Genomic DNA, 18,091 nt, shown 5'->3' on the forward strand with positions numbered 1-18,091 from the left:
GAGCTGCTTGTAATTGCAATGAATGCTTTCATTTTGCTGGTGTCTGAAATACGATTTGCAGGGGAAGGGGGAGTGCGGGTTGATGCTAGTCCTATCATTAATAACATTCTTGCGGGGATTGTAGTGGTGGGAGTAAAAACCTCAAAGCTTTTATATAATAACAAGCATGTGTCTGCACGTGAGCTGCTCCTTTAAGAAGCCTTGGTCTGGTGGAAGAAGGGGGACCCGGAGAAAAGGCAGCGCTACCGCTGTAACACAGGGCAGAGGTTAAATCTGTTGGCATTTTTATCGCAAGTATGGTCACTGCATACCCTCTCCCCGAAGGCTTCACCGAATTAGAGGTGTTCGCCATCGGCACAGCCCTGCTGATAGAAGGTAAGCTCGGTGCGGGACCTCAGCAGCAATAAGATTTTTGCCCCTATTATTACTGGTGGGATGGGGAAGGAAAATCAAAGCAAACAGGAGCATTTGTGGTATGCCGACCCAGACCTGTCATGGTTATGGTGGTTACATCACTAGTACTCCTGCTGTGTAAATCAGGGTGAGCTGCAAGCTGTTAGCAGTGAAGATCTGCTCTTTATCCATAGCTGCCGTATGGCGGGGATTAGCTTTCTTATGAAGAATTTAGGATGTAAGATCTTGTTGTTGATTTTTAAAGGCAATTTTAGCTTCCTTGGGGGAAGGATGTTGAAATGATGGATGATCTCTCAGTAAAATTGGGCTGCTTGTTCTGTGGGCTGTGGCAACAGTCTTAAAATTAAAGATGATTGGTCCAAAATCGCCTGTTAACTGTTACCACACATCCAGATTGCATTGGCAGTGCCGCAGTTAATGGCTGCTGGGTAAAAGTAACCAACAGAAATATACTTGCATGAGACTCAAAAGTTCTCACAGTGTTAAGAAGCAAAATCTGACTTAGTTTGAATTGTTTGTTTAATTTAGCCAATGTGGGCTTTCCTTCAGGCATGTGCCACTTTGTTGGGAGAATGCAACAAAACTGTGAATTTGTATCTACCTGGCAGCTAGCGAAGGACAGGCTTGTAGCTAGGGTCACTTTGGTGTCAGTCACTGGCGTCTTCCGAGCTACATCCCAGTCAGGGCCTGGGACCCCACCCCTGCATAGTGCTGCTCAGCTGGGGATGCAGGGGTCGTGGGGCCCAACAGTAGAGGAGGAGAAGCAGTAAGCACCATCAGAATGGGATAAATGCTCATCAGGTCACCCCATGAACGTGGAGCGTGGGAGGAAGGAGGATGCTCACCCTCTCCTTGCAGGCGAGCTCAGCTGGAAGGCAGCGTCATATCTCCTGCAAAGGAAAACTGGAAAAGCTATGTCAGAAACTCTTCCTTGGAAGAGAGAGAGAAGAAAAAGCTTCTATTTCTGGCTAAGGGGCAAGCTGCTGCCTAAACAGAGCGTTCAGGGATAAACCTGGCCAACAGCCACTAAGTCATCTCCAGGGCCTGGTGGGTCCTGGCATGGCCTCGCACTGTGTCACTGAGGTGTGAGAAGGGGCAGGAGGACAGGGACACTGTCAGGTGCCGGCAGAACCCAACAGCCGGCTCTGCTGGGGATCGCCTGGTCATGGCCCCCCAGCCCTGCCACCCTCCCACCCACGCCCGGGGCTGCAGCCTGACTGGGACCTGCCATCGTTGAAGCCCAAGCAAAGTACCTGCTGGTAACCTTCACTTAAATCTGGATATGGTCTAACACTTTCCTGTTTTACTAAATACAAGTATTTTCTACAGGGTTTTAGCCAGAATGTGCCCAGCAGATTGGCAATAAAACTTTATATTTGTTGCATGACTTGGAAGATCAAAATAAATAATTAAAGATTAATTCACTTTCTCAAAGATTCTGAAAAAAAAAGCAGTGAAGACCTCCTTTTTTGCTGCAGCTTCTAAGTTCAGTTCACAAAAAAGTTCCGGGGAAGAGGAAAACCTTGCATTCACTTAATTAACTGGACACATTTGCTGTTCTAAAAATGCAAACTCAAAGCTATTTTTTTTTTAATTTAGTAAGTTCTCTATTTGTACGCTCATGCGGGCCTTCAATAAAGCAGAGTGGGGTGAAGCCTGGAGCTTCCAAAAACAGGGGAATGACAGAAAAAAGTTGATACAGCAGTAACTTTCAGCTCTATTCGAAATATGGTTGCAACACACCTCTCCTAAAAGCTTCACTGCATTTGGGAGAGTTGGCAGTAGTTTTACCCTGTGGGTGGGAGGTAAGCTGGCGGGGAGGAAAGAAGAACAGCAGATCTCGAATGGCTCCAAATACTTCTCCTGGAAATATTTTGTTATATGTTGTGTAATGAAAGATGCACATCAGGCTGTTACTATGGTTATGCCATCAGCCATTAATGCAATTAAGGTAGGAGCAGGATTTCTGACTAGACAAAAACATACATCTTATGTAACTGCAGAATTAAGACAATGAGCATAACTACACTGCTTTACATAGTTAGGGGAGATGGATATTTTCTGCGCTACATCATTTCTCTTTCCAAGAAGAACACAAAGAAAAAGACATACTGCCTCTCGTCTGACTGAGACTTAGAGATGGGAAGTTGGGTCAGAGCCTCAACAGAGCCAAAATAATTCAGGTCATCTTGAAAAGGACGTTACAGGGCAACGGTCGAGTTCAAACCAGTGAAGAGTGGGTTTCAGGGTGGCACAGCTCTGTGCTGGGTGAACAGCTGGGGTTGCTTGGATGCTCCTCTCTGAGGACCAATGCTAATTTTTTTTTTTTTTTTTAAATCTATCAGTGACTGCTTTTTATAATTAGATTATTCCTTTCCATGTATAGTCTATTGACGAAAGGCAATAATAAGATTGAGCTGGTGTGATTCAAGCACTGTCTGGGTTAATCTTAGACAGAAGCCCAAAAGGCAGCAGGCTGACTGAAACATGGCCTAGGGATTTCTACGCTCAGACACGTAAGAATGTTACAACTGATATTAAACGCAATCCATTTCTCTACCAAGGACAGGCCTGGAGATGTGTGCACCAGCAGCACGTGCTGGCTGTCAGCCCCTCTAAAACTGCCTTCTCTGCATCTCTCTCGCTCTGACCCATGCGTCCCTCGATGCAGCCTGGCAACCAAGTTTCTCTATTAAACAAGAGGCAGAATTACAAACAAGATTAAACCATCTCTGCTCTGCTTCACTGGCCATATCCCTGATGCAGTTTGAAGCACTGGCTTGTGCTGTTACCTGTGACTTCTCTCCCGAAAGTCTTCGAAACTTGCACGCAGACTGTGACCCTTACAGATATATTCCCTGTGCATAAGTTTCCATAGTAATTATTTTTCTCTCGTTAAAGAAAACAGCTGTATTATTCTAGATATTTTCCTTTTCCAGCTGAGTCATGCCAAACACTTCTGTATTTCAGCCCTGCTCGGTTTCTGTCTGAATGGCTTGACAATTCTTTCTTTCCGAAAAATCAAAGAACTCCGAACACCCAGCAATCTGCTGGTTCTCAGCGTTGCACTGGCCGACTGTGGGATCTGTATCAACGCATTCATTGCTGCCTTTTCCAGCTTCCTAAGGTATACCTTCTTTTTCCTAAAGGATGCTCACAAGAACCACATGAAAATTAACAGCTCAAGTTCTAAGAGGTCATATTATTAATTAAATGACTCTCTCTAGCATACCACCTAAATAACCTTCTCATTCTCTCAATCTGAAACAGTAAAATGAAACTCTTTCTATAGTTCTACCAGCAAAGTAAAAAAGCAGATTTTACTGCATATAATCACTGACAGATTATAAGACTGATTATAGAAGACATTTCACCAGACAGTTTTACCAGTGATTATAGTAGAAGCTATGAACATCAAAATAGCAGTATGTTTTCATTTGACTAAACCTCTAGAGTGACCCTAAATTTATCTGCAAGTCTTTCTAGTTTTTTATTAACTTTTCCATTAAGGCACTTATTTGAGAAGTTTGTGGAAAATGAAAATGCAGATCTGTTGGCAGGGAGTGCACTTCTGTTATGACACATTTGATTCTCCACATTTTCACACATGTCAATCATTTAATCAGAGGACAGAGACAATATCAAGCGTTTAAGTGAATGATTACAACAAACAAATCACAAGCAAACCCTACTCAAAAAACACCCCCACTGCCCTATAAAATAGCTGATGAATAATTCCACCTAAGTAGCATATTTTTAGACCCTGGAAATACTTCTAATAGAGAACATAAAGATATTTCAAGCCAGAATGTGACTATTTTATTCTCTCTTGATGGATATAAAAACATTTTTTCAAATTAACAAGTTAATAATATAAACAATTAACAATAATACGCTCCAATGAGGCTTTATTGAACACTATTTTACCTTCTGTATAGGTCACTCTTGTTTCAGACACATCTCACTGAAGTCAGTCAAGATGCCTTCACTGAACTGGAGCTGAGAAGCTAAGGTCAATACATCAGAATCAGCGTGGATTTAACAATTGCAGGATCTTTTCTTTTAAGCGGGAGCAGAAGTTTCCCAGCCTCCCAGTCAGTCAGCTATCTCCTGTTCAAAGGGACTTGCAGGGGTAGTCTCCTAAGGAATTACACTGGTGTTCTGTAAATGAGAAAGAAGCTTGCTGAAGATTTCCACCTCACAGCCAGCTTTATGAGCGTAAGAGTCAGGTCAGATGAACACAAAAAGCAAAAAAGCCATGGCTCCTTGCCATGGGTGACCAGGATATTGAAGGCACGTGTCAGCAGATGTCTGCTACATCTCATGGTTCTTTTTGTTCTATGTCTGCAAAGATATTTGGAGCCTCAGTCTGGCTCTCAGGAGTATTTTTATTTGTTGTGAGCTTTGCTGCCATGTTGCATGGCGAACACTGACTTTCCGAAAGGTTGTTAGTCATTAGGTACTTCCAGATGTTGACATATTGGCTGCTCCCATTGGGTGTAAATTTTGAAGATATGGATAATTGGATGAAATGTAGATTTCAATTTAAGAAAACAGCTTTCCAATACATAAATCCAGGGTTGTCTTTTTTTCTCCATATTAAGAGTAGAAATAGTACAACAGCTATATCAGACGCCACAGCAAGATAAACACTGGCAAATACCGACAGGCAACAGCAGTAACCTCTTTCACAGTGTTTCTCAGACTTAGAAAGCACGGCCACAGGCTATCATTTTACCATCTCCGTTAATGCAATTTCCAAAACATATCTTCAACTTTTTCTATCATTTTCTTAACATATTCCTTGCTTGTTGACAGATACTGGCCCTACGGCTCTAATGGCTGTCAAATTCATGGATTCCAGGGCTTCTTGACAGCACTAGCCAGCATTAGCTCCAGCGCTGCAGTCGCCTGGGACCGGTATCATCACTACTGTACAAGTAAGGGCTACAATTTATCTAGCAACCTTACCCAGATCGTGCTATAAGGCAGCTTGGTTAGATTTCAGAGAATAAAAGCAAGAACATGTTTATTGTCTGCATATCTTATATATAAGTTTATTTATCTTACGCGCTAGAGATAGAGCAAATATAAACATAATCTCCAAAGGACCTCTTCCCCAAAGACCTTCAGGAGGTATTTCCTCTTCCAGACCACATCCAAGCTGTGACTCTCTTGCCACGCTTTCGCCTTCTCTATAAGTAAACTTCAGTGTCCCAAACAAAATCCAGCTTCTCACATAGAAGAAAAATCTATGTACCTCGGGCTTCCATCCAACACCCTGTTGTGTACCAAACAGATTTTCATGCCCTTGCAGAGTTTACTAATTACAGATAAATTTCATGTAGCTAGAGAGCTGCCTCCGCGGATGGAGCAGATGGAACAGAGCCCACAGCAAAGCAGTGGTGCAGAGGTGCGATCAGGCAGACAGAGATCAGCAGCCCCGTTGTGAGACACACAGGCACTTTGGGGCGCAAGAGCCATTTATGGGGTTTGGGCTACGTTCCATAGCCACTTATGAAGACTGGAACTCAATACAATTGTTCCCAAGCAAGGAACAAATTATCTGCAAGTTTCAGTAAAAGTGGCAGAGCTATTTTTAAGTACTGATAAGAGGAAGAATATGCTCTTTTTCTTCCCTTAGTGAAAGCCATTTTTTTGTTTTTTCTTGCAATTTAGTTTTTGCCTAGCTCTGACACCTTAGCTGCATTTAACAGAAATCTGATTTTAGACAGGGAGATCAACCCAGGAAGAGAAATTTGCCTTTTTTTGTGGACTTATGAAAGCATATATTTGATATAGATGAGAAACAGAGATTGACAGCATTGTCAAATCTATGGATTTATAGACATAGATATTTTCCACCTTTTATCACAGAACTACCTCTCAGAGTTTAGCAGCACTGGATTTGCACATTCCTGTAATGGGAGAGGAAATATCTGCTGAGTTAGGGTGCCGAGTTGGACTTGGTGTCTGCAGAGACGGGTAGGATTTGTTCTGAGACTCCAGCTGTGCTCCAGCCACCAGTGAGGATGGGGAGACCAGGGCAATAACTGTATTCTCTTAGCTCAGGACTCGGGAAGCACAGCAGGGCGCGTTATCAACGGCTGTAAAACAAACTAGTAGGAATGGACAAAACCTGCTTTCTTGTGAATATGGTGCAGAGGGATGATGTTTGCTTTTGTCTGATAAGATAGACTTGGGCTGTCTGCTCTATGGGTGCTTTCACAGGGCCTCGCTGCTCCCCAGACACCAATGTTCACAGTAAATGCAGCAATTTAGTACCTGTCAGTCCCCACTTCCCTCTCCAGTTTACTTCTAAGTAGCCAATGTTTTCAAAAGTTATTAGGAAAGGACTGAGTGACAAACACAGGGTGTACAATCTCATGGCCCTCCTTAGGAAAAGGGGAAGAGACATGATACGAAATACAGACTTATGCTGAAAGGACATCTTAGCACTCCGAAGTGCAATGAATGCCCCAATCTGCACTATTTGGCCATTTTGGCAGTTGTAGGGGAGCTCTGCCATGTGGGAGAGATGGGTGAGGTTCTCCCACACAGATCTGCATCTTCCATGCTTCCTGCTAAAGCCAGGCCCTTTCCAGAGGAGCAAGGAGTCCAGAGCACCCTCTGTGACTGCACCATTCCCCAAAAAATTGTGTCTTTTTGGCAATGTTGATAAAAAAAATGCAGCTCTCCTTTTCTTGTGCTAAAGCACAGGTTGCTCAGACCACAACATATTTTCTAAATGAGAGTGTAAATGTTGGCTGGGGCAGAAACTGCTGAGCTGCAGCGCTTCAATCCCCTCCACCGCTGGCATCCCCACAGCCTTGCAGGCACGGCCTCCCTATGATTAAAGCAGCCAGTGATAAAAAACACCCAGAGCACACTGCAAACTTTCAAGCTGATGATCCTGCTGAGGGTGGAAAGGTTGCCAACTTCTTGTTCTGCAACTTTCGCCAAGAATTCAACTAAGGCAAGGAAATGTTTGTTTGTTTTCACGTCCAGACAAAGGCCCCAAATAATGCAGGCAGTAAGCTAAATCCATACCAACACCCTTTGGACACTGAAATGTCTTTGGAGCTAGAAGAGTAGCCTCTGTATTTTACGAGAGAGACAGCCTGAAAATAAGCATATTTGTGGAAAGACATTTTACTCACTGCAACATTGACTTTAATGCTTTCGTGTCATGCACTCCTCCAGTCAAGAGAATACTGCGTTAAGAGCACAGGCAGAGACACCCTCAGGGCACAAGCTTCTTCAGTTTGCTCAAATTGTTACTTACTGATGGCCAAACATCGCTGCTGTTACTGAACGCTTTGAACAACAAAACAAAAACAAAACCCCGGAAGGTTTTAAAAGCTCATGCTCTGTGGATATTCCAGCAAAACCAGCCACTTCTAGTTTCTTCCTTCACATGCTGATTGCGAGGAAGATCAAGTCATATTTCATAGATCTGATACACCAAGCCTACGGGCTACACTATGCTCTCAATCCATACATCAAACTCCTGTTGACACTGGTGAGAGTGGCATGCCCGTACAGAAGGTAGAAAATATTTTTGCCTAAAAAACAAAGCTATCAAACTTTTATCTTCATTCCCCAGAAGTTGGTACTCTTTCCAGACTCCATTGAATCATCCCCAATGTTTTTGTTATGTCCTAACAGCTTCTGAGAAAACTGTTGTTTTGGCGTTCCTTGGCTTGACACTTGATTATCCACTATCCATATTTCTAAGAAGAAAGAGCTGATGAGAATGTGAGAGATTACTATGATGATAAGAAAAAACAGGACTTCCCAGCCATTCTGGATGCTAATAAGACAAATATGCTCACCAACATCCCGAACATTAACCAAGTTTTTTTAATTTGGAAGTCGACACAACCCTCAGTGACAAAGTGCTAGCATTCAAAGTCTATTGATAACTAGACATGTCACTCTTCAGAAAACAGGTTGATATTGATTGGCATATGGAAGAAAACAGCCTGCCCACCACACGTGCCAGAGAAGCTAGAGTTTCAAGGCATTTTACTCTTCCTCCTCTTGCTTTCTTCTTCCCAGGCAACCTTGCTGGGCAACTCTCTTTTCATCCCCTAAATGTTGCTTTGGGGGCTGTGAGATGTTACTTTCACAGCAAGGAGGAGAGAACTACAGAAATCTGTAGTCAAAAAGTAAGCAATAAAAGGAGGAAAGGCAGGGGAGTCGGAAGGGTTTGAATGTCAATCACTAGCAAGATGGGAAAACAGATTATTGTATTTCAAATTTTGATCATTAGGGGGAAACGGAGAAAGCAGAAGTAATTTTATCTTAGCGCCCAACAGTGAAGGAGGAAAGGGCAAACTCTGAGGAAGCTGTCTATCAGTAGCCAGGCATTCAAGACAGAAGATGGCATTTCATGTCAAGGTAGACGTTGTTAGTTCTCCCTCCTTGGCCATTCAAATGAGGAAAACGTCCTGAATTATGTTCTTAGCACAGCAAGGGAGCAAGGAAGCAGCAGGTTGGGAGGTCTTGCTGGGATCAGGCAGGCAGTGGGCAGCTGGGGGACAGCCCAGGGCTCAGGGACATGAAAGCAGGCAGCCACCCACCACGGAGACGTCTTGGTGGAAGGCGTCTCGATCTGACTCATGAGTCAGCTTGGTGAGAGGGCAGCACGCTGCCATCAGCAGGTTATGGGGAGGGGAAGGGTTCTGGTCAGTTTTTCTCCTTTCATAACCACAGCATACACTTACAGTTTTAAAAGGAAAGAAAAAAATCTACAAGATTTCGCACTTGCATTTAAGAATTGGGGGAAAATGGAAAAATCTAGGAGTGATTTATGTCAGTACTTTTCTCAATATTACCAGAGAAAAGCCAAACAAAATTAGCAGGGATTTCACAGCAGCATTCAATTACAAGAAGTCAAATTGCAGTGAGTTTTATCTAATCCTTAATATTCAAGGAAATCTAGGTTGTTATAGCAGTATTCAAAGATTAGCAAACTACCATTTGCTCTGGTTGCAGCTGTCAGCTCTGTCAGATTCGGAGCAGGTCCTTACCTGCTGTCACACGGACTACAACCACCCTGCCACACTTCTGTCATCTGGTCTTGCACCTGCATTAGTTTTCCCTGAGAACATGCCAATGTTGATACAGATCTTGCATTTTTGCTGAAGCGGGAGGTGATCTCCAAGACAGCTTTACGATCATGGAGAACCACAGCAAAAAATTAATAGGGTAAAAAAAAAAATCCCTTTATTAGGTTATTTTAAAGAGCTTTTTCTAATGATGTGCACAAAAGCAGCTATTAGCAGTGCAGCTTTCTTATTCCTACAAAAAATGAATCCATGTGAACACCATTAACTGGTGCTTTTCACGCTGCAGATTAAGTAGGTACTAACACCTATTTTACTTTGGACTGATACATATTTTCCCTTATAAGACTTTCACATATTCTTGCCTTTGATAAGCTTTGCCAATTTAAAGTGATGGATGCCATAACGTCTGGTACAAGCCATACTGTTCTGGAATACATCAGTTATCATAGTTTAACCATTTGCAAGAATGAGGGAATGGGACTTTTTTCCTCCATCCTAGAAAATCCTGTTGACCTTTTATTTGAGAAATTCCTTTTGAGAACCAGCCTGAAATCTAGTTGAAAAGCAGACACTGTGTTAGAGAAGTATTTTTTGCTCTTTCTGTGAAAATCAGATATTTGACCAATTTATAAATCTTTAAAAATCCAAATTCATAAATGGACCCACAGACTTCAGATGGAGAAATAGTTTATGATTATGTCACTAAAAACTGAGCAGCATGATCAAAAGGATTGTTCCATGCTTTGTCTACCACTTCCTAAAATTTAAGCCTTCGACATCACAATGTATTAATCTTTAAATGATGAGCATTTTTTTATTTGAGTGACCTCTTTCTGTTCCAAAGCAATTACAGAAGCCATTTAAAATCCTCTGTATTAGTATTTCACTGTATGGAAAAGTGCAGCTTCCCTCTTGCTTTTCAAGGAGGGAAAGCCAGAGCAGAAAAGTGATTAGATTTAATAGGACCAAATTGCCAGCACTGGGCCCTAATTAGGACTTATATCCTTAAGCATTTGCTGAACTCCATACATACACATTTAACTGAATTAGGACCTACTGAATTAGGATAACTAAATTTTATCAGGCAAAAAAAAGGTATTTAAGATAAAACAATGGCCTGCTCTGCACAAAACCAACCAAACAGCTCTTGTCTCGCTCTCTTGCTGTCAGCCCTCTCAGAGGAGCACATTTTTGCCATGTGAATGGAGCATGATTCTTTCACTGTTCTTGTACTGAAAGTATGTTTTCTGGGTAAAGCTAAAATATCATCAAATTAGTTTAATTTTTCATTCATACCTTTTTAGCTAGCTCTGATGGGTCATTAAATGTTTTCTGGAGGGTCAGCAGGCAGCTGATTTCACCAGGACTGTTTCACCATTAATCTCATTTTGCAAAAGGCCAACTCCAGAAGGAAAAATTTCATTTTGTTAGTTCTGATTCTGTCCTTTTCTAGTGTCCAAGATAGGAGTCCTGAACTAGGAGAAGGAGGAACAAATGAACTCAGCCCCAGAGCCGAGTTTTCCAAACGCAGGCTGTCATTACATGCCAGACCCCATTATTGCATGGTCCTTTCATTCTACATCTAGCAAGAAAACGGTGTTCCATGACACCCGTGGAAAAGTAACTAAAACAATTTTTCTTGCAGTTTTCATAGAAGAGGCACAAGCTTTCAAGCCAAAAATCAGGAAAACAAAGGAACAAAAGAAAGCTAATGGAAATTGAGCCATGTCATCTCCTGCGCTGCCCAGGGCCCTCCTGGCCACAGCAGAGGGGAATCAAGGCAGGGCATGACCAGCCAAAGGCATGGGGAGCTTTCCTCTATGGGCTGCACTTTTCCTGTTAAAAAATTATACATAGATATCTTCATTAAAGCCACTCATGACAGAAAATATGTGAAAGCCCTTTCAGCAGGAGGCCTCGCACCTTTCTTGCTGCCTGCATGCAGGCCAGCCGGTAGCACATGGGGCCATGGGCTGCCTGCAGCATGCCACCAACATGTCCCAGCTGCTGAGGGCAACTTCTGTCAATGCAAGGATCTTTTCCTTACACGCAAAGATCCATAAGGTGCCGGCATGTGGCTAGGACCCCATGGCACCGGAGTGCCTCAGTCAGGGCCCATCATGTTTTGAGACCTTCACAGTATCACAGTAGTCCATGGACTGAAAGAACGGGGAGGGACAAGATAGCAAAGTGTCTGCCAGATGCCACAAAACATAATTGGTATTAAATACTTCATAGGAATTGCTGAGAAACAAAAAAGCCACAAGATTTAGCTTGTTTTTTCAGAATATCAGGAGGGCTTACCACTTAAAAGATTGTATTCCCAAAGCCATAAATCTACACTTGGCATGAGCTTGGTTTAAAAGAAACAAAAGTCAGATCCAGGTTTCAGTGCAGCTGCCTTTGATAATGCCTTCAAAGTGTTGCCAGAATATGTAAAACATAAAACAAACCTGACAGCTTATGCAATAAGCTTTGTCCTGAATGAAAGTCAAGTTACAATTGTGTAAAGCCAAGCTACAAGAACTGCTCTGTAGAACACAAATGGAAATGGGAACCTTGGGTGAGTAACAACTCTCAGATGCTTGTTTGAGCAGATACCTAAACAGGATGCAGTTCTGAAAGACACAATTTAGGCTACATTGTTTCTTTGGACTGGGAGATTAAGAATAAATTACAAGCTACTAAGAAGTATGACTTGTATTTCTAACCCCCTAAATCAGAAACTGCTCCTTTATTTTCATCTATGTCATTCTAGAGTCGTATTATGTCAGTACTACAAAGCAATATTTGAGCCTTTGCAGCTAAAGTATATCTTCTGTGTAGGAATCATACAAAAGACAGGTATTAGTCATTATTAATCATTCCTCATTAGTAATTCTTGAAAAATAATGTTTTAAATGACTGAAAAATCAACAGATTTTTGGTAACTACCATATTAAAACATAGAGCACTTAATAAAAAGGATTATCTTCACTTTTTCCTTGGTATTTTAAATTGCAACGTGTACACCTATCTTTTCCCATTACTAATTTTTTAACTCCTGCACCAAACAAGTTTTCCAAGTTGATTTTTAATGCAGTTCAAACTCTAATTCTTTTCCCTGAAGAACCTCTAAAAGAGAAGAAAAAGGACAGAGGTAGAACCAGCATTACTGTAAAAGGACAATTTCACCACCACACCTACTTTACTCTCCTTTAAAATAAACAGGGACAGTACAACAGAAAATAGCTACTGTAAAGTTTATGGTCCTTGCTGGAGCTGCTGCCTTATGGGGATCTCCAGCCTGTGTGGCCCCACCATACTGCCCACCCACAAGTCGTCAGCCCCAGCTGATCTCACGGCAGGCCCCCACCTCATGCAGCTCACCTCCAGTCCTTCGCCTTTCTGAGAAAGGGCAGAACTGGCCTGAATCTTCCTGGCCCGCTGTCATGATGCTGCTGTTAAGTGCAGACAGAAAGATTGCTCCCCAAGCTCGGTGAAAATTACATCATTACTTCTCCCTAGGGGGAGATTTGATTAGAAAGGAGCAGTGGGCAAAGTCACCGTGCTCCTTGCTGATGCGGCTGGCGTCATGGGCTGTTCAGCACGGGCATGATTATGGATGTTAGCCTCGGTAACAGAATTATCCAGGCCTTTTCACACGCAAGCAGTGAGGCTAACACAATGCCTTGCAGCAGCAGGGAAGCCTGCCTGGCTGCTCCATGTAGAAAGACTTCCTGTGCCTCCTGAAGTTTTCAATCTTTCGTTTCATACATTGCCCTATTCCCATGGCATTTTACAGAACTGGAGGAGATAGCCACAAGTGATCATCTTTAGTAATATTTTTCTAATTTTATACTAATGTTGAGCTTCATATTTCCTGTTCCAGGCTAAGCAATGATCTTACGGGCAAAAAAATTTGACCAGCAGTATTTTTAGGACAAGATTTGTTGTCAGGTTGTATATATATATTCACATATATATTGATGAGCAGTGACTTTAGAACAGGGTATATTGAATATCCATGCGTGCTCTGCACTCTTGGCACAGCAGGAACAAAGTAGGCAGGAGCTGGGGAGTGTGCGCTTGCTTGTGCCCGAGGCTGTGGGGTTGGGGCACGTGGCTCTGGCCCCACACAGCCAGCTTCGCCTGGTTCTTTCGTCCTGGGCACGGGGACCCTCTGTTCTCTTCTCTTCCTGCAGGGAGCAAGATGCAGTGGAGCACCGCCATCTCCATGACAGTGTTTGCATGGCTGTTTGCTGCCTTTTGGTCCGTGATGCCCTTGCTGGGATGGGGGCAATATGACTACGAACCCCTCCGAACCTGCTGCACCCTGGACTACAGCAAAGGGGACAGGTCAGCGCCAGGCTCATCACCCACGGGAGCAGGATGGAGGCTGCTGTCCCCTGGGCAGCACACCAAAACCCCCAGTTGCCCCCACTATCGCTGCTAGGATGAGGCAGGCATGGCCAAGGCTGCCCCAGCTGGCATGGCAGCATGTGGGAGCAGCCAAAGCCAGCTCCCTCCCCAGGAGAGACCAGTGCCTGCTGCTCCCTTCCTCATCTATAAGCTGCTTCTTTTCTGGGTTTAGTGCTTGAAACTCCTTCAGAATGATTTTGGGTTTACACAGTTCAGCACAGCTGTGTGAGTAGGGATGCCTGGGTTTGGAAACCAAACACCTGCTGTGATTTTCTACAATACTACCCACCCTGCACACACCGGCACAGCATGACTTAACTGGCCCTCAGCAGGTGCTGCACCTAAAACGCATTGCCAAAACTGGTCTTGAAAAGTACAAGCTAACAGATATTCACAGCAAGTTTACAGAGACATGCTAGAGAGGAATTAACTACCTTCTTTTCCTCCCCCCTTTCCAGAAGCTATATCACATTCCTTTTTGCGCTGTCCATTTTCAATTTCCTGATCCCGGGCTTCATCATGCTCTCAGCCTATCAGTCCATACACCAGAAGTTCAAGAAGAGTGGGCACTATAAGGTAAGAAAGCTTCCTCAGCCCCTGTAACTGCCTTGTCAAAACAAGGCTGCATCCAATAGAGACAAAGTCCTCAAAAAGCCAATTTCTTTCACAGAGGCTTTGGCTCAGCTCCTTCTGTGCTAACTCCCCGGCATCAGTTGAATAAGAAGGTAGGGAAACACGGGATGGGGCCAACCAGAAAGTTCATGGAAATCCCAGATTTTAAGATCTGACCAGACAGCCACATCTGCCCCAACCTAGCACTGTAACCAGTTCCCCATGAAAGAGGGGGACAGACTAATGACCCCAAGGACTCCCCTCCACCAGCACTGGTCCAACTCTAGTCACAAAACCAACCTGCAACATGCAAAATATTTGCTAATAGTGTATCAATAGATACCCAGAGAAACTCTGCTCGGGAAGGATCATTAATTCCTGGTTTGTTACAGGCTCTTAGCTTATCGCCGAGGAAGTCAGCCAGGGCTGCAGCACTGCGAGGAGACACGCAGGCACCCCATGGGGGGAGAAAGGCCTTCCCAGACGCCTCCTGTTTACACTTGGCTGAGCAAATTCAGAAATCTTTATGAGCTGGAAACAAAGGAATTGCTCTGGCGTGGCAGGTTTATGGGAATGTAATGTGGTGATTATATGAGTTGTTTCCTTAGGCGCAGGCTATACAGTCCGGGGCACTATGCGTGGCTGGCGGGCACAGCCCGACCCCTGCACTCAGAGGCAGTCAGTTCTCAAGGGGGATGTTATACCAGCAAAGAGACAGCCAGGCAGACCAGTTGTAGCTGTCTGGAATAAACACATGTGTACTCCACATATTTCTTGAACAAAGCTCAGTGTTCATTATTATAAGTCTATAACCCTTTTTTTCACTGAGTTTATGCAATATCATGCGATTTCTTAGGATATTCTGTAGCTGTACAGACTAGTTATGATGCAGAAAATTTAAGGCTGAAATTATCACTTCCCTATTCATTAATACTTCTAAGATACTGGGGAACAGCTGGCCATGAACACCGTGGACAACACCCTTACATGAAGGACACAGGAACCCTCCTGCCACAACACAGATGTCACTGCATCCCTCTCTTGCACTGCCATAGTAGTGGCTTCACACAGTTTATTCATCTGCAAGACCCGCTGAGAAGTCAGCAAAATATCATTCGTTTCTGTCTCTTCTTCAGTGTACACAATGCCCTTGCCCCTCAGCAGCATTTACTGGCCAAGGCTCCCATGTGTAGCATGCACGCTCCCTGCGTGGTCCCCAGGAACAGGGCTGTGGGGCATGCTGCGCCGGCAGCCCTCGACTCCAAGGGACCTGTGTACGCACACCTCCGACATCAGCAGCAACGCCGCAGCGGTACAGCATCTCCTGCTGTCTGGTCCTCTCCTGCTACCAAACCACGGACTCACAGGGTCTGTCCCACCCGCTCGTTGCGCTGTGCCGTTGTGAAACACAAAGGAATTTATTCCTCTTGTTTTTCAGTTTAATACTGGTTTACCGTTGAAGACGCTGGTCATTTGCTGGGGTCCCTATTGCCTTTTATGCTTCTACGCAGCAGTTGAAAACGTGATGTTCATTTCACCAAAATACCGCATGGTACGTGTACACCGCCTGAGGGAATTCAGTCAATGACATTCTCCTGACTCCCCTCTCTGTTCCTACAGAACAATGCCAATTCACTCACAATTGGCTTTACTCATCGTAACATATACAACGAGCAGATTGTTTCCTCAAAGCTTTCTCTTCATCTACCACTTTTATGGCGCAACAGCTAAGCACGGTGGTAATAACGGGCAGCATATTACTGCTTTGATCAAGCAACAGTTTAGAGAGTCAGGGCAGTCAGTTAGGGGTCTGTAGCCTGTACTGCTTCATGGTTTATAGGAGCTTTTTGTGCCCTTCCCAGAGTCAAATACCAGCTGAAAATTTTAAATTTTTAAGAGATTGTTTGTTTCATTCATTTTTTCTAACACTTCTCTCCCCTTACAGAAGATGCAGTCTATCACTTTTAAGGTTGTGTTGCCTCCTTTTCTCCTCCTTTTTTTTTTAATGAGTCTTGGCTTCAAGACTGCCTCTGGGACTCAGTAATATCACATCAAACCTTGCAATTTTCATTCAGTCCCCAAAAACCAGCCCAGTTTCAGGTCTCCAAATCGATTACAGTACTTAGATATTCAGTATCCCACACAAAATGTGTTAGCAGTATCAGCCCACTTCTCCATCAGAAGGTGTCCACAGCACACCCTTCACTCCTAAATGTTTGTATTCACTCTCAACTGAAATATCCCAGATGCAGGCAATGCTGATCTAAATTCCTTCTCCTGGAGACTATAATTTCCTGAGCAAGGGCCTCCAACCAGTCAAATTGCTTTTACCTCTCATCTCTCCATGGGTAGCAAGTTACTGCATTTGGACACAGGTGTTGTTTGGTAAAAGGAAACTGATTCTGTGCTGAAATCAGCCCATTGGTTCCTCAGGGCATTTTCCTATTAATAAACATTGTGTCTCATGACAGATTCCTGCCGTTGTTGCCAAGACTGTGCCAACAGTGGATGCCTTTGTGTATGCCCTTGGGAATGAGAACTACAGAGGAGGAATATGGCAGTTCCTTACAGGACAGAAGGTTGAGAAAGCAGAGGTTGATAACAAAACTAAATAACCCATTATGGCATTACGCAAAATTAATGCAGGTACATCACTGAAAGCAAAACGCTAGAGGAAACTGTGTGCATTCTCCGATACGTACGTGCAAAGATGGTTCCACATTGGGAAGGGCGTGCATTGGCTACAAGCAACAAAGTACTGAAAGGAAGCCCTCCAGATAACTGTCCAAACCATCACGAGCTGCTTGTCAAACAAGCTGCCTTAAACATGTGTTGATTGTCACCAGTCTCATTTTATATGTCACTGCAAATAAACTATGTGCTGGAAAGCTTTTTTTTTTTTTCCTGATACGCTAACATAAAAGCTCAGCAAATTAACTCAGGCAGGGTATTCATTTGTCCAGTGAGGCCTCCTCAAATCAATCTGTGCAGTTTGTCCATATGGTAATGTCCGGATTACTAAAAGATTAAAGGAATATCCACTATCATGCCACATGTCTGTATAAATAGCTTGTACGCCTGAACAATGCTTTTTCAATGGACCCAAAATGGGAGTTCCCAAATTTCCATGATGAAGCTGCCATCCGAATTCCATATAAACATTTCAGTGAGCATTTTACCCCAGCAAGGAATATTAGCTTGGCTTCTATTCAAACAAATTAGTGTGTGACATTCAGCTTTGTCACACACTGAACTGCATCAGATTTTGCAGCTGCTGCTTACCAGGACAATCAAGCCCATAGTCCATCATAAAACCATTCATCTTTTTATCGAACACTGAGCAAAAACTAAAGGGAGGTATTGGTCAGATTCTGTTCTAGAAATATTGTCAGAACAAAAATTAACTTCACATCTGCCATTAAATTCCCCCATGTTCTACATGACTGAGAACAATCACTGAATCGGTTGTGATTAAAGAGTCTGAGCAATTAAAAAGCCACTTATTTTATAATTATCCGAATTCACATATATTTTCAACTCTTAGAAATGTCCATTTCAAATGTTTGTAGTTGCTCATGCTGCCCACATTG

At 43.4% G+C, this 18,091-nt stretch overlaps 1 protein-coding gene across 1 annotated transcript; it reads left to right on the plus strand.

Annotated features, from left to right (window-relative positions):
• The first annotated feature begins 113 nt into the window (after positions 1-113).
• RGR (retinal G protein coupled receptor) lies at positions 114-17,437 on the plus strand. The gene is made up of 7 exons (XM_009944518.2): positions 114-375; positions 3,385-3,541; positions 5,233-5,354; positions 13,673-13,826; positions 14,348-14,465; positions 15,940-16,053; positions 16,973-17,437. Exons 1-7 carry the CDS (start codon positions 297-299, stop codon positions 17,114-17,116), a joined length of 888 nt encoding a protein of 295 aa, XP_009942820.1. The 5' UTR covers positions 114-296; the 3' UTR covers positions 17,117-17,437.
• The last annotated feature ends 654 nt before the right edge of the window (positions 17,438-18,091 follow it).

The sequence above is a fragment of the Opisthocomus hoazin genome, chromosome 6 (genome assembly GCF_030867145.1).
Source record: "Opisthocomus hoazin isolate bOpiHoa1 chromosome 6, bOpiHoa1.hap1, whole genome shotgun sequence".
In the NCBI taxonomy this organism is placed as follows: domain Eukaryota; kingdom Metazoa; phylum Chordata; class Aves; order Opisthocomiformes; family Opisthocomidae; genus Opisthocomus; species Opisthocomus hoazin.

Bases quoted from the DNA above. Each gene is read 5' to 3' on its own strand.
- RGR (XM_009944518.2), top strand. From the start codon at position 297: ATGGTCACTGCATACCCTCTCCCCGAAGGCTTCACCGAATTAGAGGTG. The intron at 376-3,384 runs GTAAGCTCGGTG...TCTGTATTTCAG, and splicing joins CACAGCCCTGCTGATAGAAG to CCCTGCTCGGTTTCTGTCTG. The intron at 14,466-15,939 runs GTAAGAAAGCTT...CTTGTTTTTCAG, and splicing joins AGAAGAGTGGGCACTATAAG to TTTAATACTGGTTTACCGTT.